General features: G+C 43.1%; 1 protein-coding gene across 2 annotated transcripts in view; it reads left to right on the top strand.

Moving 5' to 3' along the window:
- The window catches only part of NPL (N-acetylneuraminate pyruvate lyase), a 216,647-nt gene that overhangs the window by 83,196 nt on the left and 106,777 nt on the right, over positions 1 to 26,674 (top strand). Inside the window, exons 1-5 of one of the 2 annotated variants that reach the window (XM_069232055.1) lie at positions 3,195 to 3,248; positions 17,112 to 17,180; positions 19,890 to 19,963; positions 21,748 to 21,835; positions 25,892 to 25,949. In XM_069232055.1, coding sequence (XP_069088156.1) covers positions 17,119 to 17,180; positions 19,890 to 19,963; positions 21,748 to 21,835; positions 25,892 to 25,949 — 282 coding nt within the window. In that variant the 5' untranslated portion in view covers positions 3,195 to 3,248; positions 17,112 to 17,118. Of the gene's footprint in view, positions 1 to 3,194; positions 3,249 to 17,111; positions 17,181 to 19,889; positions 19,964 to 21,747; positions 21,836 to 25,891; positions 25,950 to 26,674 lie in introns of those variants that run through there. The other variant, XM_069232054.1, reaches the window with a different exon arrangement.

Here is a 26,674-nt window from a genome sequence, read left to right as displayed (position 1 = left end):
CGAGCATCCAAGGAAATTATTTTTCATTTATAAAGTAATCAAACAGACTAATTGAAAGGCTACTTGTGTTTGAAAGAGTAACTGCTTTCTTTGATTTGTGTTGCAATTTTAATTCACAGAACCAATTAAATTTTCCCGCATGAGAAAACATCACAGGTTCTCTGGTTAAAGCTTTAGCAGAGTTGAAATATAATGCAAAACTTTGAGGTTTAGAAGTAAACATTTCTGGATCCTGGCGGAATGTGCATATATACATAAGTGAACTTTCAGAATGAGTCCCTATTCCCTTTTGTTTTGGAAATAATTTACAATGGGGTGTGAATATTTTATAGATTGTTCTCACATCTGTGCATTGCATACAAATGCACTGTTTCACATATTTTTCTGCCTTATTAAGTTCAAGGCACAGGTGAATTTTACACTGAACAAAATTAACAAAGCACAAATGAAGCACATTTTGTTAATTGTGAGGTGTGTTGTAAATAATACATTAATATGATCAAAACAAATCAATACACTAGGTGAAGCCATTTCCACACATTTATGAGCTGTATAGTTATATTAGTAAAACTGTGTGCGTTTCTGTGCAAATGCAATGGACATTGCCATAACAGACATCACATTTTCAATTGAAGTGTCCTACTACACCATGCATACTACTCTAGTCTGAACCACTGCACTTTACACCATGCCATTGCACCCTGCACCACTGCACACCACTCCACTCCGGCACTTCATTATACGACACTTTACTCTGCACCTCTCTGCTCTACTCTATACTAATGTACTCTCCTCTACACCCTCCAGTCTAGGCCTCTTCTCTCTACTGTGCCCAACTGCACAATATGCCACTCTGCAACACTGCACTCTACGCCACGCCACTCTACTCCACTACTCTGTACGCCTGTGCACTCTATTCTGTACCACTCCACATTCTAAACCAATTCTCTGTATGCCACTGTAATCTACTCTGCACCATGGCACTCTGCCACTGCACTCTACTTCACGCCATCACTCTGTGCCACTGTACTCTATCCTGCACTCCTCCGCTGAACACCACTTCACTCTATTCTGAAACCATCAACTCTATACTATTGCACTCTATCCCACTCTATGCCACTGCACTCTACACCACCCTACACTACTGCACTCTTTAACACTACTCTGCAACACTGCAGTCTCCGCCACTGAACTCTATGCCACTGTACTCTAAACTACTGAACTCTGTCCATCAGTCACCATGCATTGAGACACTTTCATCCTGCACTCACACACTAATCAACCTTCATTCATGCACCACTCACCCTGCACAGAGCACTCACACCACCCTCCCTGCACTCAAACCACTCTCACTGCACACATACACTGCTCCCACACCTCTTTTGTTGTTAATCACATAGGCGAAACCCAATGTATTTACCAATGCTTGTTCCCTTTTGCAGATATTATAGTGAATCAAATACATTTTATTTCATTTGTCATTATTATGCTGTTTCAAATACAGATGCACTTCAAGTAATTTGTCATTACAGAGGGGGAGAGCATTATGGCGAATTCTGGTTGCAAAGAACTCCCCCGTACTCCATTTTACAGTAATTGTTGCAGATGAACGGTTACTAGAAATGACAATAAAAGACGATGTCTATTTCACATTCGGCTTCAACGCTAACTGCTCGATTGCCACCGGCTGATAATGCAGATGTGGCGTTCTCAGTTACCATCCACGCGCGAGTTACAAGAAATGCACAATCACTATGGTACTCACAAGCCCAAAGCAGGCAACATGTCTTAGAGAAAAAACAACAGGAAATATGCAATACATTGCAGGAACTAGTGCACAACTCCGGAATCACGTGTTGAATTCCTAATTTCTCGGGGGAAACTCGTGATTGACCGGCATTCCTGCAACGGGAAATACTCATACCACTATTATTGCTACTTCCTGGTACAGGATACCTGTACAGCATTGTAATTACTAGTAATTGGCCCCATAAGTGTTGATGCGCTTTGCAAGAATCGGTGTTTCTGCACACCTGGAATGAATACAGGAAATGCAACTAACCAAAGTGACCTCTGAACAGTGAAAACCCCCAATGCAGAGGTAATGAATGAATTGGCAGGGTGTAGCCAAGAGCAGTCAGACAACTGAAGGAAGGGCCGTGTGCTTCAGGGAAGCTTGTCCAGGCTTCTTGTTGACAGTGAACATCTGGCCCAATAGCTTTTTATTTATTTATTTTTTCTTCGGGTTTGGGTAAGCTATGTGAAACAAGAATCTAATCTGGGGCGTGATCCTGTCGGAGGTTTCACATAATTTCTGTCACCAGAGGGATCACCTTGTTTAGATTTGTGTAACCTGCTTGCAGCTCTGTTTGTGACCTGAACCTACGGATTTTGTATAGTAGGATAGATAGTTCTGCTGTCCGTTACCGAAGTCCGTCATTGGTGTCACCTAAGGGATAATTCTCCTTCTGCAAGATCTGATGCTGACAGTTAGCTCTGCCGCCTCAAGATACAGACTGTCACTATAGGGCTAGCTCTGCTGTGTCGGGCCCGAGTCTGGGTTTGTGAAGCCGGTAACATAGGCCTGAAGTCCAAATGCGAAAGACTGCGACGTTCTAGGTAACTTCAGGGATGTGTGTGTGCGGTGATACGTTAGCCTGTACGCTCAGGGTCGCTGAAGGCATACCTTCTCCTGTCATCAATAACAATTCTGTGAGTATTTGTAACCAGTGAGCTAGTTTCGCTCTGCGAGCCCCGTGTTCAGTGACCCCTCCTTTCCATCAATATTTTTAGGGGAGCAGCAGTTTGGTGCGCTGGTGGGAGGATCGAAACACCTTTAATGTTAGGTCTCGCAACAATACCAGTTCTATATATTGTACTCGGACACAATCTCGGTGTGCGCGTGGGGTGAGGGGGTTGTCCTTCCCACAAAACTGCACGATCACTACCGCAGCCAGTGTGTAGTGGCCCTGGTAGTGCAAGGAAGGAAACCGCCCTCCTGGCCGTTGTTTGAATTACCGAGTAATACGGAGGGTTTAGGGGACCCCTGGGCGTCTCAGTGCTCCCGCACCAGTGCCAGCTACGCCCCTGTTTTCCCTGGAAATGCTGCGCAGACCTTCCGCTGAGGCTGCACTTTGGTGAGGGCACGCGCCGCATGACTTCCTCTGCTGATGCTGGCTTTCCTGCTTCTTTTGCGCGTCAAAGACGGAGGGGGGCAGACGCAGAGATCTTCGGTCCAAGAGTCTAAGGTAGGGCGGTTTGAAGCCTGTGGGTGACAAATTAACTTTGTAAGCGTGAATGTGAAATTGCTGTCCCTAGATTGGAAGTCTTGTGGTTATTGAGGCGTTTCTTTACTTAGTGCAGCGGATGGAGTGGCACCGAGGGCCAGATGAGTAAGATGCTCACTGTACCACATATGGATTTCTTTTTTTATTTCCCATCCAGGGTCAGGTTCATATTCCTTTCTTGTCTTAGAGCAGAGACGACATTACTATGGCACTATGTGCTTAATGGCCCATTACGTTTGGGCCTGCGTGTTTGCCTGTGCATCGAGCTGTGACAACGACTGGGAGGATCTTCCAGGAGGCGGACGACGAGTTGCCCCTGATAGCAACCTTCCACCGTAACAGGCTCCAAGTTCTCACCATTTTGATTCAACAAATGAGATTCAGTGTTTTTATATCTTGGGATTGTCTCTATGAAAAGGGAATGCGCGCGCCACTGCTTCAGCAGGTACTTTGGTGCAGGCCAGCTCCTCGCAAATGCCCCTCAGATTGACCCGCGTTCCACACACCATCCGTTCTGTGCAGCATAAATAGTGGGTATCCTCATGTCAATAGTCCAGCACGGTGTATAATCCTGGATCCACTTTAATTACCCAGTCTGATGAAGCTCGAACCTTCTCTAGTCTTGGATAGTGTGTAGCCCAGAGTTCGCCTTTCTCTAGTGTGGGGGGCAGCATATAATACAAATAATCCCTTTCTCCAGTCCGTGGCCTTTAGTTATACAAATCTGTGCAGTAGCAAAGTATTACTATACATCTGGGGAATAATCCAAGGTTTGGTAACTCCGCAAGATACATAGGGGGTTATTCCAACTTTGGAGGAGGTGTTAATCCGTCCCAAAAGTGACGGTAAAGTGACGGATATACCACCAGCCGTATTACGAGTTCCATAGGATATAATGGACTCGTAATACGGCTGGTGGTAAATCCGTCACTTTTCCGTCACTTTTGGGACAGATTAACACCTCCTCCAAAATTGGAATAACCCCCATAATCCTCTAATCATCACTTTAGAATCTGCTGCTAGGGGCAAATGAAGCTGCAAGGGTGACCCACTTGCAAGATCACAGGTATGCATATGTCACTTGCATTTTACCCTTGAATTGAGCTACATAAGGGGCAAGATGAGCTCTTCAAATTGTGGAAACTGAAGCAGTAAGGACTGGATACTTGGTAAAATAGTGGCAAATAGTTTGCAATTAGGAGGGAAATGCAGGAGTATGGACAGGCGATTTATAGGCACTTGCACTTTACCTGCAAATGGTGTGAGGTCATGAGCTACATTGGGCCATTAAAGATCATAGATTGGCCATTTGCACTTGATTTTAGACAGTATCAACTAATTCACAGGACAAATGTAATAAGGTTTATGATGCTATAGTAGATTATTTTTAAGATTAGGAAAATAAGATTTTTTAGAACTGTATTCTTTTAGCAATTTAAACAAATGCATTCGACTTGGTTTTATATTTATTGAAATGGTGTACAATGGTTTTAATTAACTTCACAAATTCGATTTCTGTTTGATCTCTGCAGTATACTAGCTGGAGCCGGTCTTGCTCTAGTGTAAACCAAAGATAGGGCAGCTTCAAGATATACACTACACGCACTAGAGAAATTGACTCATCAAGTTATATATACACTGCCCTAGATGAGCGAAAGGAGGCTTTCATGTTATTCACCAACTGGTCTACAGAAAAAGGGGCTCCAGGTTCCATCTGTTAGACTGGAGTAAGGGAAAACGACTTCCTGGGGCAGATTATACACCAACCAGGCTAGTAAAAGGCACATGTACTGTGGAAAAAGAGGCTCTGCTTTATACACTATTTCATCATAAACCAAGGGAGACTCCAGTGTACAATGCCTGAGCATATTGAAAGAGATGCTGAGGTGTGCACAGTACCCTAGGAAGATACGCTTACTATAGGCAAAAGGAGACTCTAGTGTACACTGTTCTAGCCTACAAAAAGGGATGGTGCAGTGTCCACAATACATCAGTGTTTAGAAACGGAATCCCAATGCTATGCACTGCCTCACCATAGAACAAGGGAGACTTCAGAATCCTTGGGAAAGGGATGCTCCAGTGCTGACTGAGCCACTGGGAAAGCAGATGTTACTGGGCCTCAACCCTGGGATGAATTAATTTGCCTCTGATGTCCAAGGGACCATCCTACTATGGCTCTGCAAACTGAGCCAAGTGCAATGCCTTCAGATCTTAGCACTCTGTGGTGGTGATGGGGAGGAGTTTGTCTTCTCAGAGCGATAATGTTGAGGGGGAGGGCACTCAAGCTCAGCAATCAAGAAACACATATATCATAAAAGATTACCTGACCTGGTACTTGACAATGAAAAAAGACAAGTTCTTTATTGCTCACTAGAACTATATATACAGGATGCAACTTGGTGTCATGGCTTGCTGGCTCCCACCTCCTTACTTTGGCTCAGATGGATTCTCCGCTATTAGGCACAGTGTAGTTTTACCCCAATTTTAAGATTGCACAGTCTGCTAGTCTCTTGCACAGTTTCTCACCTAATGTGTACGCAAGTCTGTAGCTGGGGCTGTGTTATCAGTGACTGCCCTGCCTCTTGTCTAGGTTATTTTGAAAAAGAACAATGGTCCCACAAGGAGAGAATAGTTTGATCCAGTATTGTATAGACTTGCAAAGGAGTCTATAGTTAATTTCCGAATGTAGAAGATACCACCTTTATTACCCTTAAAACAACAATTCAAAATAGTTTACCCTGGTCCCTAAGTAAGCAAGGGGTTCCTTCCCTTATTTGTATACAGTAGCCTTATCCCAGATGTGGCGGAATGGCTGATCTAGACGAGTGCAAGCCAGTCATTGTCAGAACTTTGTTCATGCTTGCCTCTCTGGCTGCTTTATCAGCAGCATCTTGGGAGTGGTGGGGTGGCTTCAATGGCTCATTGGTGCATGGTGCAGCTATACTCGAGGTGTGCATGTCCACATGGTAGTAGGCACTTGCTGGCTGATTGGACCTCAGCAGGTGGGTGGGAGACCAGGATTCTGGTCCAATCACATTTGATTACTTCTTGTGCAGCAACTCTGGTTATGCTTGAGGCAAAGCTTCTTCACAAAAAAGAAAATGACAGGTAGGGACAAATTAAATCCTAAATTAAATAAACAGTCATTAATTCTGTTAATCCTAGATTTAATTTCTTTCTCAGATTTATTTCAAAAAATTAAATAGTAAAAAAGGCTTAGCAACCAGATTGACGCAGACACGCGACCTGAATCAACGTGGTTGAAGAATGATACGCGATTAGTAAACGCTGTAGCCGGAGAGTTTGGAGCCTTGACGGCTTCGATATATTCAATAACCGGCCCGAAATGTGAGATGACTAAAGGGCTTGACCGGTTGTCGTTCTCCACAAAAATCACTTGTGCCCTTATCCAGTCCTGATGAGGCCTTAATCTACAGGCCGAAACGCGTTGACTTCTCCTTACAAGTACATTGGGCTTACCGAATTAATGGACTATATAGTAAAAAATATTTCAAAATGCACCAATACACGCTTGTGTGAAAGAAATACACAAGCGAGTGATAGTCAAGTGCATTAAAAGCCCACTGGCTGAGTTAATAGAAGTGGATCACCTTGGTAGTTGTGTTATAGTGACCACTGTTTAAATGTGTAGGGTATGATGTTTTGTTAGTTTTGTTACTGTACTTTGTGCAATGTGTGGCTCATTGTGGTTTATATATGAGTTTTGTAAATAATAGTGCAGCAATTTATGTTATGTGTATTAGACTTTGGATTACACTACCATAGCTTCCTTTTTTACTATTTAATTTTTTGAAATAAATCTGAGAAAGAAATTAAATCTAGGATTAACAGAATTAATGACTGTTTATTTAATTTAGGATTTAATTTGTCCCTACCTGTCATTTTCTTTTTTGTGACGTTGTATTAACCCTAGATAGGGTAGGGTGATAGGGTTCCCCCTGTGGATTTGCAGATGAGGCAAAGCTTCTTGTCAGCTTCTCAGGGTGCTGATCAGGAAATGACACAATTGATTAGTTCAGGCCCATCAGCTCAGGCTGCACCACTTCTTTATGATTCCTTCTGAGAATCTCAGGAGAGTCTGGAGCCTACAGACAGCAAGGCACACAGATCGCCTGCAGAAGAGGACTATGGTGAGCATACTGCATTAAGGCCACATTGCACCTTGCTGCTCCTGGACAGTCACGACTCCTGCAGGGTTAGCAGACTCCTCTCTCAGCATGGAGGCTGGGTTGGGTGTTAGGCGCTTTAGGATAGATAACCAGCTCTTTCAGCAAGGGATAGACTAATATGATATCTCCTCCATTTGGGAAGCTGGCTGTGAGGCATACATCAGCTCTACTTACACAGCAGTCCTCTGAGTACTCTGTGTAGCACTCACTTCCTTGGTAACCGTGAATTTTGAATTCAAACAATTATGTGTATGGGTCCCACTTTTATTATTATTATTAACAGTTAAGACATACAATGTGTATCTACTGTCTATGCTTTCAAGACCTATTTGGGGTGAATCTCCTTTCAAGTGTCCTTCCCAGGCTGCTCTCCAGACGCATCCTTTGTGCAGAGTGATACTCCGTACAGCAGGGTAGTCTCCATCCAGCACAAGGCACAAAGAGGTGTGAGCCTTCTGCACCTGACTGTAATTAACACACTGGAGAGTTATCAAGGACATGACAAAAGGCTGCTCTCCCTTCAGGGGACCCCTTTACTTTGAACAACTGAGACTGCAGTCCCACCACTCCCCAGACCATATACCAAATGGCAGTGCTAAAAAAAGACAAATCAGCAGTTCCTGTATGTAAAAAGCATAATCACATTTCTAAGGGAGTGCTCTTCATTGTCGAGGTCTCCTCCCTCCTCCTTCAGGAATGTCAGCAGCAAACCTCCACTGCCTGCGAAAGCATCCTCCTCTCCCTCTCATTCAAAAAGAAAGGCAAAATCACCACATGGCAATTCCCACACCAGGAGTGTATTGGTGTTTGTCCCACTGTTAAAAAAAAAAAAAAAAAAAAAAAAAAATGTGCAAATCTGAAGAAGCAGTTGTAACGGACTGCTCAGTCTGGAGCTCTAGGGCCAGATGTAGCAAGAAGGCAAATTGCGAGTTGCAATTTGCGAGTCCTTCCGACTCGCAAATTACAACTCTCAATTTGCTATGCAGAACGGTGTCTCAGACACCGTCTGCGAGTCGCTATGGGGTCGCAAAGACCCACCTCATTAATATTAATGAGGTGGGTCTTTGCGACCCCATAGCGATTCAGGGCACTCACGGGGATGGAGGCCTGCTGTAGTCAGCAGACCTCCATGTCCGTGACTGCTTTTAAATAAAGCAGTTTTTTTTTTTTCTTCAAAGTGCAACCCGTTTTCCTTAAATGAAAACGAGCTGCACTTTGAAAAATAAACCGAAACCTTTTGTTTCGGTATTTTTCAGGGCAGGTAGTGGTCCATTGCACCACTGCCTGCTCTGAAAAATTATTTTTTTGTCCAGACACAAAGGGGTAGGGGTCCCATAAGGACCCCTTCCCGTTTGCGACTGGGTTACCATCTACTTCAAGTGGATGGTAACTGCGAGTCCATTTGAATTACATCGCATTGCGACTCGCAAATGGGAAGGGAACACCCCTTCCGATTTGCGACTCGGTAAAGCATTTTGCGAGTCGGTTCCGACTCGCAAAATGCATTTCAACATAGCAAAGTGGCTTTAGCGACTCGCAAACGGCGTTTTTCGCCGTTTGCGAGTCGCTAAACCTTTGCTACATCTGGCCTTAGTCTCTTGCTTAACCATAAAACATTGTTATAAACTTCTTAAGCTGTGAAATAGCTCCGGATTTAAGCCACCATTGTTCACATATTAACCTATCAGAAGAGTCACCTCAATCTGTCGTGGTCAATAAAATCCTGCTATCAAGTGGGTAATGATAACGCCTCTGTTAAAGCACTTGAATAACTGAGGTTTTAATCGCCATATAAAGAGAAGTTCTAGTTTTGCTATCAGAATGGAAATGCATGTTAACAGAACTGCTAAAACATTAGTGGGTCTAGAGATGAAACTTTCTCTGAAATTTATTCAGGAGGTAAATGTAGAAAGTTATGGTAGATTACTGGTATTTCTCACTGGAAGAGTGGCAGTGCTAGCCATGCTGAGAATGTAATCTTAAACCCAGGTGCAGAGTACCGGACAAGACCCCTGACACCCAGAAGGCCTTCCAGTGCCACGGTGGGGATAGTCGTTCACCAAGGAGCAGGTGCCTGTGCTCCTGACAGCCTCATGAGAGAGGTCGGTGGCGTTCCCCAGGGATGCTGTGCTTCAGTACTAGGCTTTTGTTCACCACGTAATGCCATGTTCTAGTTTTCATCTCTATAAATGGCCACAATTGGATTATACCGCCTAATGACATGCGTAAAAGGAAATCTCCGGTGACATAACTCGCTGTACCCCATGCGTAGGTAAGAAAGAGCAAGTTTTATTTTATACGTGTGACCTGGAGGGAGACTCCCCGGCAATTGTCTCCCGATAGTTCGAAGGAAGATCTTTGCCTCATCACCTCTTGGCCGCGCACAGCTGCTCGCGCATGGAGACCAACACATGGAACTTAACTTCCGGATCGGACCATTGTGACTTTTTTGACATGGGACTGGTATCTTGTAATGGAAGCAATACATTTTTGGTTGGGTGCAAGTGACATTGTAATGAGTACTTTAATGTTTGAAGTAAAAAATGAAAACATTACAAAATGTAAACTTCTCCCAGCACTTCTGAAGTGTTGTGCTGTTTGTTTGTATTCTGCCATCACTGCCCCTTCCTCTTTGCTTCACCATCATTCTGACTTATCACTTCTCTACCTACTCTTGCTACACTCAGCGTCTTATTCACTGCCCCATCTCTTAACTGTCACATTGTCTGTAACTCTTCACTGCACTATTTTGCCACAGATCCTGTATCCTCTCAAAGCACAAATAAAACTATTTTTTGGGGCAATTCTGAAGTGTGATGGAAACAAACAATACGACCAAAACGAATCAATGCACTAGATGATGACCTGTCCATGCATTATTTTTTGTGTGCTGTATACTTTCATCAATCAAACTGTAGTTCTGTGCAAATGTAATGGTATCTTCAATTGAAGATGTGTTGCACTCTACAAAACTACACTCTGACACTACTCTGCCAGTGCACTCTACGCCACTTCACTCTACTCTGAAACAATCTACTCTACAAGACTGTATTCCCCTCTCTGCCATTCCATTCTACACCAGTCCACTCTATTCCATTGAAGTCTACCTTGTGCCATTCCACTCTACCCCACTGCACACTATGCCACTCGACTCTATGCCAGTCTTTTTTGTTCCACTGCACTTTGCAAAACTATACCCTACCCAGCAACATTCTACTCGACTGCACTCTATGCCAATGCACTCTACACCATTGTACTCTAAGGCACTCTACTCTGCACCACAATACTCTATGCCACTACACTCTACGCCACTATACACCACTGCCGTCTATGCCACTACGCTGTGTGCCACTTTAAACTACTGTGCACCACTGCACTCAGTGACACTGCACTCTACGTGTCTCTACTCTACACCACTCTAATGCACTTTAACCCTCTCTACTATGCACCACTGCATGTTTTGCCATTGCACCACTCTCCTTTACGCCAATGCACTCCGTCTCTGCACTCACTGCGCTCTGACACTTCTTTGCACGGCTGCACTCTCCTCCACAGAACTGAATGCCACTCTGCCACTGCACTCTACTTTACGCCACTCAATTCTACGCATCCAACTGCACTGTCACTCTACGCTACACCTGTGTACTCTAACCTGCACCACTCTTTGACTCTACTCTGAAACAGTCTACTCTATGCCACTCCATGCCACTGCAGTGTACTCTCTGCCGCTCTACTCTACATCACTGCAGTCTACGCCAATGAACTCTACACCTCCTCACTCAGCCAGTGCGCTCTGCCATTCTTCTCTGAACCACAGTACTTTATGCCGCTTCACTACAGTTCACTGCACACCACTCTGCCACGCCACTCTCACTGTAGCCCACTTTACACAACACCCTCTACACCAATCCACTTTGCACTAAACCACTCTACAACATTCTCCATAATACCCTAATCCACTCTGACACACTATTCCACTCTATACCACTCAACTCTACTCTACACCTTTCCACTCTGCCACTCTACTCCTTCCACAACACCCCCAACACTCCACTCTGTCACTCCATGACACTCCAATTTACTCAGCTGTACTCTTCACCACTCTATGCCTTTCTGCCACTGACCCTTTACCCCAATCCATAGCACTCCACTCTACTCCACTTTGCAACACTCCACTCTCCTTTACCTTACTAACGTTTTGTCATGCTGAACAGCAGACCATCGCTCTTGAATAAAAAAAGACCTATTGACTGTGCCAATGCTGATTTTCTTTTTTTTTTTTTTTTTTAAGCAGTCGTACACAAAAGGGAGGATATCTGCAGATGCAGATTTACACCTAGGCAGGCAGCTGAGTGCAAGAAGAGGCACCTGGCTTAACCCACTGGGAGGTGAGCAATCACCTCGGAGCTTGGGTTGGCCCACTGACATACCAAGGTTAGCACCTAGAAACCCTGGGGGGGTGGAGGAGTTGAGAAGTGTAAGGAGTGGGGATGGGGGGCAGCAGATTTACCAGTGCCACAAGAATCCTCCAGGAGTTCATCACCAAACATGCAAAGTAGGGCCAAGAGGTCCTGGAGAAGTTGTCTCCTGACACTATGTGAATTGCCAGGGTTTGCTTTGTCGCACTTTCCTGTGGCCCAACTTCATTCATCGGGCTGGGGAAGTGAGTTGACTTACAGCTTGGATTGTGGGGAGATGGATACAGGCTGGACATTCAAGAGGCGAGTGTTCAAACTGTAACCTGCTCCATGTTAACTAGAGTCCCAGTATACAAGACAGGGGTGCCACACTGATCACACAGGGACCCTAATAAATGACACTAGACGCTAGGTTTGCTGAAGACAAGATTTGTTGGTAGGCACATGGAAAGAAGACGCTGACATCTTGAATGCCTTGTTCATTTAAATAGAAAGGGCAGAAAGCCCCAACAATAACAAAGTTGTACCAAATAAACAGTTGCCAAAGGACAAGTATTGACAACTATGAAGGATGTAAAAGTGGTAAGTCATACTGAAACTTGGAAGAGAAAGCACACGTGCTCTCCATAGAGGCCTGAGGCCTCTTTGTCATATATAGCTTGTGGTCGATAGTCAATCTCAGCTACTAGATTAGCAGCAGTCCTTTTGCATATACCCCATAACGACAAATCCGGTCCTGTAGAGGGAACGTCAGACTCTTGACACTGTAAGGGGACACTACATCATTGAAAAAGCACACAAAAATGGTTCTGCTAGGGTTCAATGCCATCTGTTTCCTAATTAACTACCAGTGGTAACAGTCCGATTAAACTTTTAGAAATTTGTACATTGCCAGATATGAAAGGTGCCGTCTCTAACCTTTTTATAAGAATCTTCTGTACAATATGAAGCCGAAATTGAGCTACCATGGAAACATGGGAAATACACTGCAAATCGAAATAATAGATATAGAATGGGTGGATTACTGAAGGAGTACAATGTGATTTAACAAATCAATCCACCACTGAGAATTCAGGGTCACAATAATTTTCGCTGCTTGACCACAGACAAACTGAATAAATACTTTGGGTGGATACCAGACATGCTTAAGGCAGCATAGAGGAATAGCAATCCCTCCCACAGCATTTGTGGTGTGGTTTCCCGATTCTACCAATCCCAAAATTAAGGATACTATGAATGAAACCAGTTCTCTGGGAAAATGTCCGAAAGACTGATTGGGCCTTGATTTCTCAACTCATAACTGCCTGCAAGATGTTTATAACAAAGACTGGAAGCAAACATCAGCTCCACAATATATTTCTGCTAAAAATAAAATCTGGGATACATTGACGTAGGAACTCTTGTCACGGAAAGTTTCAGGATAAGGATGACTTTCTGGCCATGTGGCAGGTAGCCCTTTATTACATGGATAAAGAATGCCGGGCGATTACGTGCCATCTGAGGTCAAAAAGAACTAGGTAATCCAGTTTTTCAACAAAGTGAAAATAAGAAGAACCAATGGAGGGGGGAGAGCACCCATGGGTAAAGGCGGGGAGGTGGGCGTTTCTGTGTGAGTATAAAATATGGAAACTTATTAAACAATTTAAAAAATAAATAAATACTGGAATGAAGCTGAACTGGCCCTTTGTAGTGTTTATATCAGGTAACAATTGATAGTTAGCCAAATGACTGATCTTGATGATCTCACAGCAAGAGAGGATCATAAGAAGAATGGATGGGATTTGGTCTTGGGGAGGAGATAAAGAAGCACCTCTGAAACTCTGGTGCACTGGGCCTACTGATGCAATGTTCTTTTAAGGTAGCAGAAATTTGACATGTGGCCAGAAAACAATTGAGGATTCTGAATTATTAGGGCACGGTCCTTTTGCTTTCCCTTGATAGTAACCCCTTTCAGACTGTTTAATTTCAATTCTCTCTGTCATTATTCATCCTTCAGTGATCCTTATTTGATTGTAATGCTTATCCCTTTGATTTGGTTGCCTTGTTAGTTCTTTTGCTCTAAACAGGTAATTCTGTGGCTTACTTGGTACCCCCCCCTCTAAGCAGTAGTCAGTCCAAAATCACTGCAAACTATTGCCATTTCTGTGTGCTAAGGCACCAAGGATCCCAAGAGATTACACTAAACCCTCCTTTCATTGTACTTTCCATGTACTGTAAAAGTTTCAAAGTTGAATACATGACCTTGAACTATAAGACTAAAAATTGGGACAGAATCACTACTCCATCTGCACCTCTAGACGTGCCATATTAATCTTTGTGCCAGCTTGGTGATTTAAATATGTTCCCTTTCCTCTACCTAGACTAGTTCCTCTGTCCCAGATAGTTTCACAGTTTGTTAGGTGCTCAAAATTATATGTTTTCCATCCTTTATGGGATCTTTTGAAAGACTTGTTTAGTTTTTGTTGTGAGAAAGCGTTGGTAGCTCTTTGTAACTTCCACAGAAAGGCACAGATGTGCTGAATTCTAATAAAACTTTTTTTTTACTCCATAGTCCATATACGTCTACCTGGAAATTCCACAGAAACTGTGTCCGACTGTAACTGGTCCAAAATTAGGCAGCTAGGCTGATGTGGTGTCAGGCGAGATATTGCCATGTCACACCTTTGATGACAAAACTACACTGGCTTCCAGTAGCTCAGAGAACTATATTTAAAACCAGGCGTACCATCTTCAAATCCCTATATGGGAAGAGTCCAACTTTTGTGTCCACGAGAATCCGTAAATACACGCCTAAGCGCAGTCTCAGATCAGTTTCACCAAAACGTTTTAGATGTCCCTAAATTCAATTGAAAGATATTAGGGCGACACCAGATTTGCATTGATTGCCCAAAAGACATGAAAGTCTTTCCTCAGATTAGATCAGCATCCTTCTATGCGAATTACAGGTCCTTGCTAAAAAATCTGGATTTTCAAACAGGTCTGTGGCAAGTTCTATTTCTCTACTTCACCTATGGCTCAGCACTATGAAACCTTTTTGCGTGTACGTACACTCTGCAAGAATGCTGTAACATAACATATCGTTATTGTGTTTTACTATGACAAACTCTCCTTCAACCTCCGATCCATTTCAAAATGGTTACTACCACAATGCATTTCAATGGCGACTTACTGTCCCCATGAACTTCTGGATCCCATCAATCTCATATCTGGTGTACCTGAAACCAATTCAATTAATAAAACTTAAATGAGGTTGAGGTATTGGAGAAACGTAGTCTCCACTCATTGCCAGAGAGCACTCCATGATGCTGAATAGCCACCATTGGGAGCTGTCAAGCTGAAGTGAGGACAGTAAAAACAACTTGAGATCAGTTACCACCCATGCAGTAATGAGGAGGGGCTGCAAGGCACTGAGAGTCAGGTGTATTTTTGTAGTTGTGGGAAGCTGGCGCAACAAGATAAACTCATAGGTTCACATATCCGCAGAACCCTGATTAGCACCATGAATGAGTTATAAAGCGCATTAGTAGTTGTGCCGCTGTATGTGAAGACGTGAACAAACATACATAAAAATAAACCATCTGGATAAAGGGAGGGGATGACAGATAGAATTGAGTTGCTGAGGAGACTGCTTGTCGTGGCTGCATAATGCTTGCAAGAACTGCGTCAGTGGATGTGTGGTATGATCATCCATACACGAATGTGGCATGATTAGGTCAGGAAATAGAAGCATGTTTTGCGCATGTCAGGGATGAGGTAGTTGTGGTATGTCCCAGTCAGTCAGCCCACAAAGAAGGTTTTTAAGGTCAGGTGAGCAATGCTTGTAGTGTGTATGTGTCAGAAGATCGCTGGGTATGGTTGATGCCACTCATCGGCGTTTGAGGGGGAGTAAATTCTCACGTGGCATGTATGACTAAGGAGAGATATGTGTAATATGTGCAGGTAAGGACGTAAATGCCAAGAACGTTAGCAAAACCAGTAGATTGCAAGCAAGTTATCAATGAATGTGATGTGGAAACGGTAGGGGATCCAGTCCTGCGGTGTCTAGGTTGTGAAATTTAGGCACGTTAGGAGACCTTGGTTTTTAGTCTGTCTGTATGTTTTTTGTGTCCCAGTCAAAAGAGGAGTTTTTCATGTTCATATTCTGAGATTATAGTGCTTAATTTGTACCCGTAGCTGCCGGTAGTGGGCACCAGCACTCATTTTAGAGGGGCAGGCTCATTTTCATAGTCCGGATTTGACTCCAAGAAAGAAAAACATTAAATGGAGGAAGAAAACAAAGGAAAACAGTAACAAAGGGAGAAAGCAGGGAAAAGACCAAGCAAGACTCGGACAAAAATGGGAAGTATAGGGTGGTGGCATCAAGTCACAAAAGCCATGGCAAACACTGCCAAGGTAAGCAGCATCTCCTGCAGCAGCAGTGGCAGGATCCTAAGTAAAACTCAAGGTATTTGCCCTTTTGTGTGTAATATGTTCCGTCAAGGGAATCCATCAATCTGTTCTACAGGGTAAAAACCTGCATGAGAGGTGTTATGGGTCAGGACCGTAACAAACGTGGTGCGTGGAAAGGCAGATGAGACCCTTCATTTTTAGGGGTGAGCGCGAAGCGCTCCGTCCCTCTTCTAATCTCTCTTTAGGGGGATTTTAACCAGGCCCCTGTGACGTCAGTCACTTTCATTGGCTCATGGGCTTGCCTTTTAAAATCCACTTTTTTTCATTCGTGACAGGCCTGCATATGTCATCCCTTTTCCGGTGTTTAGCCCTCCTCAAGAGCACCGGTAAACTACTGAAAACATACGAGGCTCCATGTTTTCCTTATGGTTTCTGGACTACTTTTTCCTCTTTATTTGGCAGCGTGATCGCACCTTTATTATTTTTTTTTTAAACATTTTGTTTTCCCCTTTTTTTTCCATGTACTGTGGCAAGAAAAGTCCTGTTAGGAGTTTACAACGCTAATAGCTCTAACTTGACATAATGCGAGACCTGTTGCATTGCAAATGCTTGTTTATTTTCTAGTCAGGCGATCAACACATATAGTGTGTCTGGTTTAGAAACATGTTTTCTTTAGAAGGACTTAGTGTGTGGTGCATGAGTGATAGGAGGTCAACATATGGGGCATATGCATTTCCAAAGGGCTATCCCAGTGGTTGGGGTGGGGGAGAGTTACATGCTATCTATTCATCCCAATTCATGAATCACATCTCATATTTGTTTTCCAGTTGCAACATGGCTGCTCAAGATATGCTGGGCCTGGTGGCTGCTACCTTCACTCCAATGACCAAAGAGGGGTAAGGTAACCAACCATGCACTGTGGTAATAGATCTGCATGCAACCATTCAGTGCCAGTGCTCCGGAACAAACACACATACTCTCAATCCCATTGTCTTCCAGTCCATTGCTACCATAGCACCTATACACCACCTTTATGAATCACAGAACAAATGCTTACAGAATATCAGCCAAACAGAGACTCACAATCCATCACAACCGTATATTTCATCTGTAGGTCATGTAATGGTATGTTGTGGAAATTGTTGCGGTTAAAAAAAAAACCTGTAGATGTGTCCTTCAGTCATGGTGTGGTGAGATGTGTTGAAAGGTTCCTAAACTTGTCCAGGTGGGTTTTGCTTTTAGGTCTGGCCTAGAGACAGCTTTGGTGGCGTTGCTTGCCTCATGTGATAAAAGCACATCTAAATCAATAAATACATAACTATATACATGAATAGGCTTTGGATGAGCCCTCTTCATCCATTGGTTCGTTCAACTGACATTCACGTTTTACTTCTTCCTACCCCAGCATGTACAGTTTGGGCCCTTGAGGACAGCCCACTTCAGCCATTGGCTCTCTTGCACTGGGAATGACGGTGTTTTGTCTTATCACATGCACATCCACTGAAAAAACGTGAACTTCAATGCAAGGGCCGGTCTGCCAATACATTACTTTGCCAGTGCTTCCCTCTTTCCCTCCTTTAAGCTTTTTACATTGTTTTTCTCCTTTTGAGTTTGAACTAGGCCTTACGCTCCAGTGAGTCAAGCCAACAGTACCTTTTCTTTGCTTTGTGACTATAAGAAGCATATCTGTGTGCAGTGCCACTTTTTTAAAAATATGCCCCATAGTTCTGTTTTTTTGCAGCAGACATATTAATCCTCTATGCTACTTTATGTTGAGTCAAAGCTCTCATCTCTCTCTAGCAGGAAAATCACAAGAGTTATCTTGACATTTTGTTTCTTGAAGGCTAAACGCACAAGGAACTTTTCAGCAGGTGCTTTTAAATCGCAAGTTTCGGAAGTTATTGATAAACACAGCGCCCCCTGAGGTCGGCGCCAGATGCGGTCGCACCACCCAAAAGCCAGCCCTGCTTGTATGTGTACTGCTGTCCACCTGCAGATTTCTGCCTCCTTTTTCGCATATAAATTTTGAAATCGATACAAAATAAAACCTAAATACTGAAAAGAGTTGTGTTACGAAATCCTTTGTTTATGCTTCCTGTGCTCCATGAAGTAACCACTATGGGAGGGGTTGCAAAACACGGACAAAGTAGCCAACAATATTGTGCTCCAGTGCTAACAATGACCACCGAAATAGCGGTTGAAAGCTTGAGGGTTTACAAGTCTAGAATATGTATTTTCTCTGCGATCAACAGCATCTGGGTAAAGACAAACTAAGACTCTACTAAATGTCTACACAACAGAGTACAAGTTACTGAATTATAAGGACACCAGTGTCCTCGTAAGGAGACTGCACAAGCACTGTGAAGACGCAGCTTTGGCTCAGCGCCCCCTCTTCATAAGGGAAGTGATACCCCAGTAATTCAGACACAGGGACTGTTTACCTTGTAGATCGAATACAACTGCAACCTGACAATGGTAATTTATCACCATCAGCTGAATGATGCAGCTACACAGCACATTTTGTGAATAATGAGATTTGGTCTTGATCGCATAAGTACCTATTGAAACACGTCAAGACCCTACATTATGCAATTGATTCAGCAAGTTGACAGGTGTTTTTAGTACTTCGGAATTGTTTTAATTGGGGTCCTGAGAAACGCCCTGGATCTCCTTTGGTGTTGAAACAATTGTAGAGTGGATATATATTTCTGTTTTTACTGTTTGGCACTTTGTGATGTACTGATAAATGTAAACACGTATCACAAAAGCGTTGCCAACCTGTCTTATTTATCATATCATTTTATTATGCACATTTGTGGTATACCAATTAATGACACACAAAAATACACCCTGAAATTGAGATTATTAGCATATGCTTGGCTGTGTCTTCATGCCAGTGTTATCCATAAAATATGATTTTTACTCATTACACTGAAAGATTGTCTTCATCTCCCAATTTTACATCGTAATTTTGAAAACAGTTGTGCTTCTCCGGGGTTACTTTTGTTTGAGGTTAGTGTATGTCCAAATCCCCTCAGGGTTATGGAGTGACCCCATTTTCTCTAATAACAATAACATGACTCTTTAAGCTGAGTCCGTCCACCAAAGATTGGTTAACCCAGTAACTGGAAAATTGTGGCAGTGTCGGGGTCCGTCAAGCCACTCTGTGGCAGGATTCGCTACTATTTGCAGTGACCCTGGTATTCTATTTTGGTGCTTAGAGGAGCTGGCTTAACAATGACAAACCCACCAAGGTGATTGGATGCAGTTTAGAAAGAATTTGTCAGCTATTTGAAAGTGTAGAAAAAAAGTGCCTTTCGCTAGTTGTAATGCATTAATCCACCAATCAACCAGAAAGTCGCATGGTACACACCCCGTTTCACAACCAAACTAAATCCTATTCCATAAAAGCACACATGATGAATTTGAGAGCAGGTAGTGTGGCGATTACATTCTAAATAACCCTTCCTTTTGTGCTGACATAGGTGAAGCCTGGATATGTGCACATGACCGTTTAAGGACATGTTTAGGCCTGAACATGAAACTGTTTAGAAACATGATATAGGGCACAAGGATATAACTGACTGATTTTGTTAATTTTTCAGTGAAATAAACCTCTCCGTGATTGGCAGTTATGTTGATTATCTCATTCATACCCAAGGAGTAAAGAGAATTTTTGGTAAGTTTCGGGTGGTTGTAATTTTAACTTGTTCCCATTTCTGATACTAGCCAGACAACTCTCACCGTAGAGTTACACCAGGAGAGCGTGTATCCTGGCCTTGCCTCTGGCTGCTACCGCATTGAAAAAAACAATGGGCTATCTTACCCTCCCTTCCATTCACGTTCTTGTTATCATGAAATATGTGTCTGTATTCTCTGATTATTATGTCCACTGTTAATTGTTGGAGGGCATGTGTACCCTGATGCTGCCCGGCCCTTGCTTCACATATATTAAGCCAGACATTTCCTGTCCACGCCTGGTGGCCTTGGTACAGTTGTGATGGACAGAGGTCACCACTAAAATTGCAAGTGGAAACTTGATCATTTTTTTTAATAGAGTATTCTGTAAAGGGGATCCTTTTGGGATGGGTCATGTCTTTACTTTGGGTCTGGTCGAGGAGGTAATTTCGGTTTAAAAGTTTCTAGTTATGGAGATACCCAACACCACCTATGCATGAGAATTCCATGCAATAATGCTTTGACATATGTTGCTTCACACCTTTGTCAACATCAGAGGTACAATTCTAGGTTTTCGTCTGTTTCATCTAATGAACAGATGTGAGAATCGGTGGTGTAGGATCAGCCTCTTTCAGACCAGTGGTTCTGTTCAGAATCCTCATACAAAAAGTCCTGCCTTCGGGGTAAAAGTGGTATGTGCTCAGTTGATTAGAATATTTATTTAATATAATGGTAGATTAAAACAGTGAGGTTTCTCTGAGGCCCAAGACACATTAGTAGTGCAGTTTTTGCCTTCTGGATTTCATTCTTAGTTTCGTATGCTTGCTTTTGCCATCCATTAGATGGATTGAAAACTCAAAATAATTGTTTACATCATCTGAATGAGCGTCCATGATAAGACCTAGATCAGGTAAATAGGAACCTTAGCGCCATATCGGCTTCTGTGATCTTTTCTTATTTCTGTTAAAAATAACCTGTTGCCTTTAAGGACATTCCTCCCATGATGGCATGAAAATGTCAATTTTAGCATGAGGCAAGGGCATTTTGTGTATATTTTTTCCAATAACATCATTCCACAGTATACCACTCCTGTGGAGGCAAAGCTTCAGTTAAAACACTTCTGGATGTTATTAATTCCAACACAAATGAACGTTTGTGAAGCCAGAAAATAGAAAACCTATATAGCTTGCAGTTTTTTTTTTAAAACACAATTTCCAGCATTCTCGTGTATTGGGAAAGAGGCTGATTGGACATGGAATTTGATTTAATTTTTCCATAATTTATACCATGACGGGTTGCTACTGAGTAGGTAATGGGTTGATATAATCGGTCAATGGAGGCTACTACGAACCAAGGTATTTAGTGCCAAAATGTCTAAAACAATGGGATTCGATCTGTCACAACTCCTAACTATTGGCGTCTGTTTTGTTGTCACAGAAGTACTTTACTCCTGACATTTTAAACACAGAAGTACTTACAGTGAACACAGCTTCACAAAGTTTAACATTTTTAGACGTGGAACCTCTTCTCACCATAAAGTAATGGAAGTGCTACCTTGGGGTGTGGAAGACTTGACACTCTTTGGGCGGAAATGTGCTTATGTTACCCGTAACTGCACTGTTTGTAGCAATTCTGCTTCCCCTTGTTCCCTTGAGTGTTGTATTATAGGTCGCTGTCACAGTCATTTATAACTCATTTTTCCTTATGGATGTTGCAGTCGTCCTCTTTTTTTCCCCCCCTCCAGTAGGGACGTTGATTAATTTGGCTTATATATTTTTCTTGCAGTGAATGGCACGACAGGCGAGGGTATATCCCTGAGCGTCCAGGAGAGGAAGCTTCTGGCGGAGGAGTGGATAAAACAAGGCAAGGGGAAGTGAGTACACAATCCTCTGTGAAAGGAGGGGATTCAAGGAAAGTGTTGCATGCCACTGCAAGCTTTGGTATTCCAACCCAACGGGGTTGGACTGGTCATTCGGTGCCCCAGCACTTTTCTGGTGGTCTGCTTTAATGTAAGGTGAACAATAGCAACACATTGATTCCTCTGGAATCACGTACTAGTAGATTATTCTCGCATTCAAGGATCCAAAGCGTACACAAAAATAACATGATGAACAAGATCATGTCAATAATATGTGCTATCATATGTTAATTCTAGACATGGAAGAATATATGGTGATAAACCTGGTTCCAAAACAGTGCTACATATAACATGTGACAATGCATGCATGTGGCCAGTGAATAAGTAAGCTGGGCAAAGCAGACGCCACACAGTATAACATAATTTGGCTTTTAGTTTGAGATTAGAGCGGTCATCAATGATATTCTTCAATGAGGACTGCAAAATGTTATGGATATACAGGGAGTGCAGAATTATTAGGCAAATGAGTATTTTGACCACATCATCCTCTTTATGCATGTTGTCTTACTCCAAGCTGTATAGGCTCGAAAGCCTACTACCAATTAAGCATATTAGGTGATGTGCATCTCTGTAATGAGAAGGGGTGTGGTCTAATGACATCAACACCCTATATCAGGTGTGCATAATTATTAGGCAACTTCCTTTCCTTTGGCAAAATGGGTCAAAAGAAGGACTGGACAGGCTCAGAAAAGTCAAAAATAGTGAGATATCTTGCAGAGGGATGCAGCACTCAAAATTGCAAAGCTTCTGAAGCGTGATCATCGAACAATCAAGCGTTTCATTCAAAATAGTCAACAGGGTCGCAAGAAGCGTGTGGAAAAACCAAGGCGCAAAATAACTGCCCATGAACTGAGAAAAGTCAAGCGTGCAGCTGCCACGATGCCACTTGCCACCAGTTTGGCCATATTTCAGAGCTGCAACATCACTGGAGTGCCCAAAAGCACAAGGTGTGCAATACTCAGAGACATGGCCAAGGTAAGAAAGGCTGAAAGACGACCACCACTGAACAAGACACACAAGCTGAAACGTCAAGACTGGGCCAAGAAATATCTCAAGACTGATTTTTCTAAGGTTTTATGGACTGATGAAATGAGAGTGAGTCTTGATGGGCCAGATGGATGGGCCCGTGGCTGGATTGGTAAAGGGCAGTAAGCTCCAGTCCGACTCAGACGCCAGCAAGGTGGAGGTGGAGTACTGGTTTGGGCTGGTATCATCAAAGATGAGCTTGTGGGGCCTTTTCGGGTTGAGGATGGAGTCAAGCTCAACTCCCAGTCCTACTGCCAGTTCCTGGAAGACACCTTCTTCAAGCAGTGGTACAGGAAGAAGTCTGCATCCTTCAAGAAAAACATGATTTTCATGCAGGACAATGCTCCATCACACGTGTCCAAGTACTCCACAGCGTGGCTGGCAAGAAAGGGTATAAAAGAAGGAAATCTAATGACATGGCCTCCTTGTTCACCTGATCTGAACCCCATTGAGAACCTGTGGTCCATCATCAAATGTGAGATTTACAAGGAGGGAAAACAGTACACCTCTCTGAACAGTGTCTGGGAGGCTGTGGTTGCTGCTGCACGCAATGTTGATGGTGAACAGATCAAAACACTGACAGAATCCATGGATGGCAGGCTTTTGAGTGTCCTTGCAAAGAAAGGTGGCTATATTGGTCACTGATTTGTTTTTGTTTTGTTTTTGAATGTCAGAAATGTATATTTGTGAATGTTGAGATGTTATATTGGTTTCACTGGTAATAATAAATAATTGAAATGGGTATATATTTGTTTTTTGTTAAGTTGCCTAATAATTATGCACAGTAATAGTCACCTGCACACACAGATATCCCCCTAACATAGCTAAAACTAAAAACAAACTAAAAACTACTTCCAAAAATATTCAGCTTTGATATTAATGAGTTTTTTGGGTTCATTGAGAACATGGTTGTTGTTCAATAATAAAATTAATCCTCAAAAATACAACTTGCCTAATAATTCTGCACTCCCTGTAATATAAACAGTCCAAAAAGTATTACTTTGCTGACGTTTCAGGCTCTGCAGGTGCTATCTTCTATAGGATGGATAATTACTTAGCACTTTGGAAACCAGAATGGGCACATAATTCAAACTTCAGTCAGATGTGATTTTCTTAACACGCTTGATTATTATATTAGAAACTCCTTGCCTTTTCCATAGAATAGTCGGGGATGGTAAGAGAGCACAGAATTAAGGTGAACGAGAGAATAAGCTACTGTTAAGTGAGTCCGGGGACGGGGGAAGGAGAGGGTACTACTGTGTTGCTACTGCTCATGGTTCCCTGAGACGAATGGGTCACCCCTTGTTTGTTGCAGATTTAGTACAGGGTGTGCTGCCACGATCCAGCCCTGTTAGGCCCACCTGGCGCAATTCCAGCCAGATTGCCCAGCCAGTGCCTGCACTCATTTGAGCAGTCCACTCGCTCTCCTGACTGAAAAGAAAACTTTTCATAGGAAGCTTGATTTTATTAAGAAGCGGGGCAACCTGTAAAATGGTGCTACATGACTGTTTCAGCTATAGGAGTCCGGAGCAGGAGCTGGCACCTGGAGCTGAAGGCTCACTATAACTTAGTGCATGGCCAAAGACGGAAGGCACCTCAGAGGATGAAGAAAACATGACTTCTGTTTATGCCAGCAGCATCATACGAAGCAGCCATCGGTGGTTCCTAAGTCTCTTCAGTTTCAAACGCATCCTGCTCAATCCCGGCTGCCCTTGTTCTTGTTGAAAATGGCTCCCCTGTGAAGAGGTGGTAACGAGGGTGGATGGGATAGCATGTTGGTAATGCCACTTGCGCCAAAATGGAGCTTTAGCGAATGGGCAACTGTTTGGTAACTCACTAGTGCGAGGTCCGTTTGCCCTGCAATATAAAGCAACACTGCAGTGGAGTTTGATTTCTGCCATGACCGTGGTGCTACACGTACCTTGTGTGGGCTCTTGCATGAGGCTGGTGCTTTCCATGCTAACATAATGTGGATTTTAGCATGGCACTCCAACACAGCCATAATGTGTGGTTTTAATACTAAAGCAATACAAACTCCAGGCTGTGAGTCCTGCGTTGACGCCAAAGGATACGTTAGGCCCGCCCAAATCATATGTAACTTTTAGCTCCATGAAAACCTCTTTGCCACGTGAACGGCTCGTTGACAATGCGTACGTACCCTCCACCTAATGAACAACACTAGCGTTGATTAGCATCTGTGACCATGTATGGCTAGTTGATATTTCAAAAATTCTGTCACACCTGATATTCTGGCGTGTTAAGCAATAGACTATTGGCAGCACCGAAGGTTTTACTGGACAATGGGCATCACGCCCGAAGATAAAAATTAAAACCAATATAATGTTTCGTTGTATATTATTTTGTATCTGCCACCCACCTATTTTGGCAATATAGTGCTCTTGTGAATACTGGCAGAAGAACTGGAAAATGTTATTGGTACACACAAAAACGTTCTGTAAATCCTATGATTCGTTAGCCAATACATGTGAAAAAGCATACCGTGGTGGAGTGGGCTGAGTTCACCCACTACCCTTGCTCACATAGTGGCAGTGTGGATGGAGCTGGTTTGAACATTTTTTGTCAGCGCTGACTTCGGTTCCAGGTCCTGTCCAGAACATTTGCCTAATTGATGTTTCACAGCGCTGTGAAGTATTTTCGGTCGTACTTCGCCAGAACCTGCTTGCACTGCAACAAAGCAAGCCATGCTTCAGGTTAACATTCACAAATGACCACGGGGCCGAGGTTTGTTATCTTGCGTTATCTCAACATTAGTGTGTCACCATTTCTGCTTTCTCTACCACAGTACTGACCTCTTATTTTTATGAAACGGGGAGAGTTTTAGATCCTTCTTTTAGGGGACTAAGTTGGGGGAATATAGGTGGTTTCCACACGTTAGCTTTCCAGGGTTGAGAAATGCCTGTTTCCGCACCATCTCTGTCACTGTCCCGAATTCTATTTTGTTGGTTTGTTTCCCTTTGTCCGCAGGATGGATGAAGTGATAGTTCACGTTGGATCATCATCTTTAAGAGAAGCTCAGGAACTGGTATGTGAGCACTACATTACTTTCCTGCTTCTTATGTGTTTTTGGTGAGGTCGCAACTTTCCCACGTATTTTGATAAATGTTGGCATACCTTTCCTCCCTCTGACGTCTTGTGGTGCTTAAATAATAGTGTTGATGCAGAACGGGAGACCCCATGGGCGATAAGCGGCCCTTTATAAATGTTGATTATTTGAACGTGGAATATGGTTGCACTTGAGTTTCTCAAATGAAGGCCAAACCTAAGATAGTGGTCTGCTATAAGCCAAGCCTTTTCACTCGATATTGATGTACTCTTCGACAAAAGCAGTGTAAGTCAGTGGTTCCCGGTGGAAATGGGCAAATAATCATGCCCCCGTCCAAGCTGGATGTTTTTCAGAACGCTGGAGAATAGGTGTGAGGCCCCATATAAAAGCTGCCGAAGGCATCTTAGAAGAGGGTAGCAATGAATGCACATCGGAATAGTTCAAAAGATATTGTGAGGGGGGGGCAGGGCTGCCCAATTGTCTTTTCAGTCACTAGTATAATGGAATTTTCCATGGGGAAGTTTTACACATGCATAACTGCGAAATTGCTGAAAAGGTGGGACCCAAATGTTTATGGCAAAATGGTCATTCGATGCCTTTTCTTGGTTTGGTTAAAATGCATTCAGCCACTTTGAAGACAGACTAATTTTCAGTGGTCTCTCCCGGTGCCCTGACACTTGACAATAAAAAAAAAAAAAAAAAAA

Source organism: Pleurodeles waltl, chromosome 4_2, assembly GCF_031143425.1.
Source record: "Pleurodeles waltl isolate 20211129_DDA chromosome 4_2, aPleWal1.hap1.20221129, whole genome shotgun sequence".
Lineage (NCBI taxonomy): Eukaryota > Metazoa > Chordata > Amphibia > Caudata > Salamandridae > Pleurodeles > Pleurodeles waltl.
Note: the sequence above shows the minus strand (reverse complement) of the source record. Positions and strands in the feature narration are given on the sequence as shown.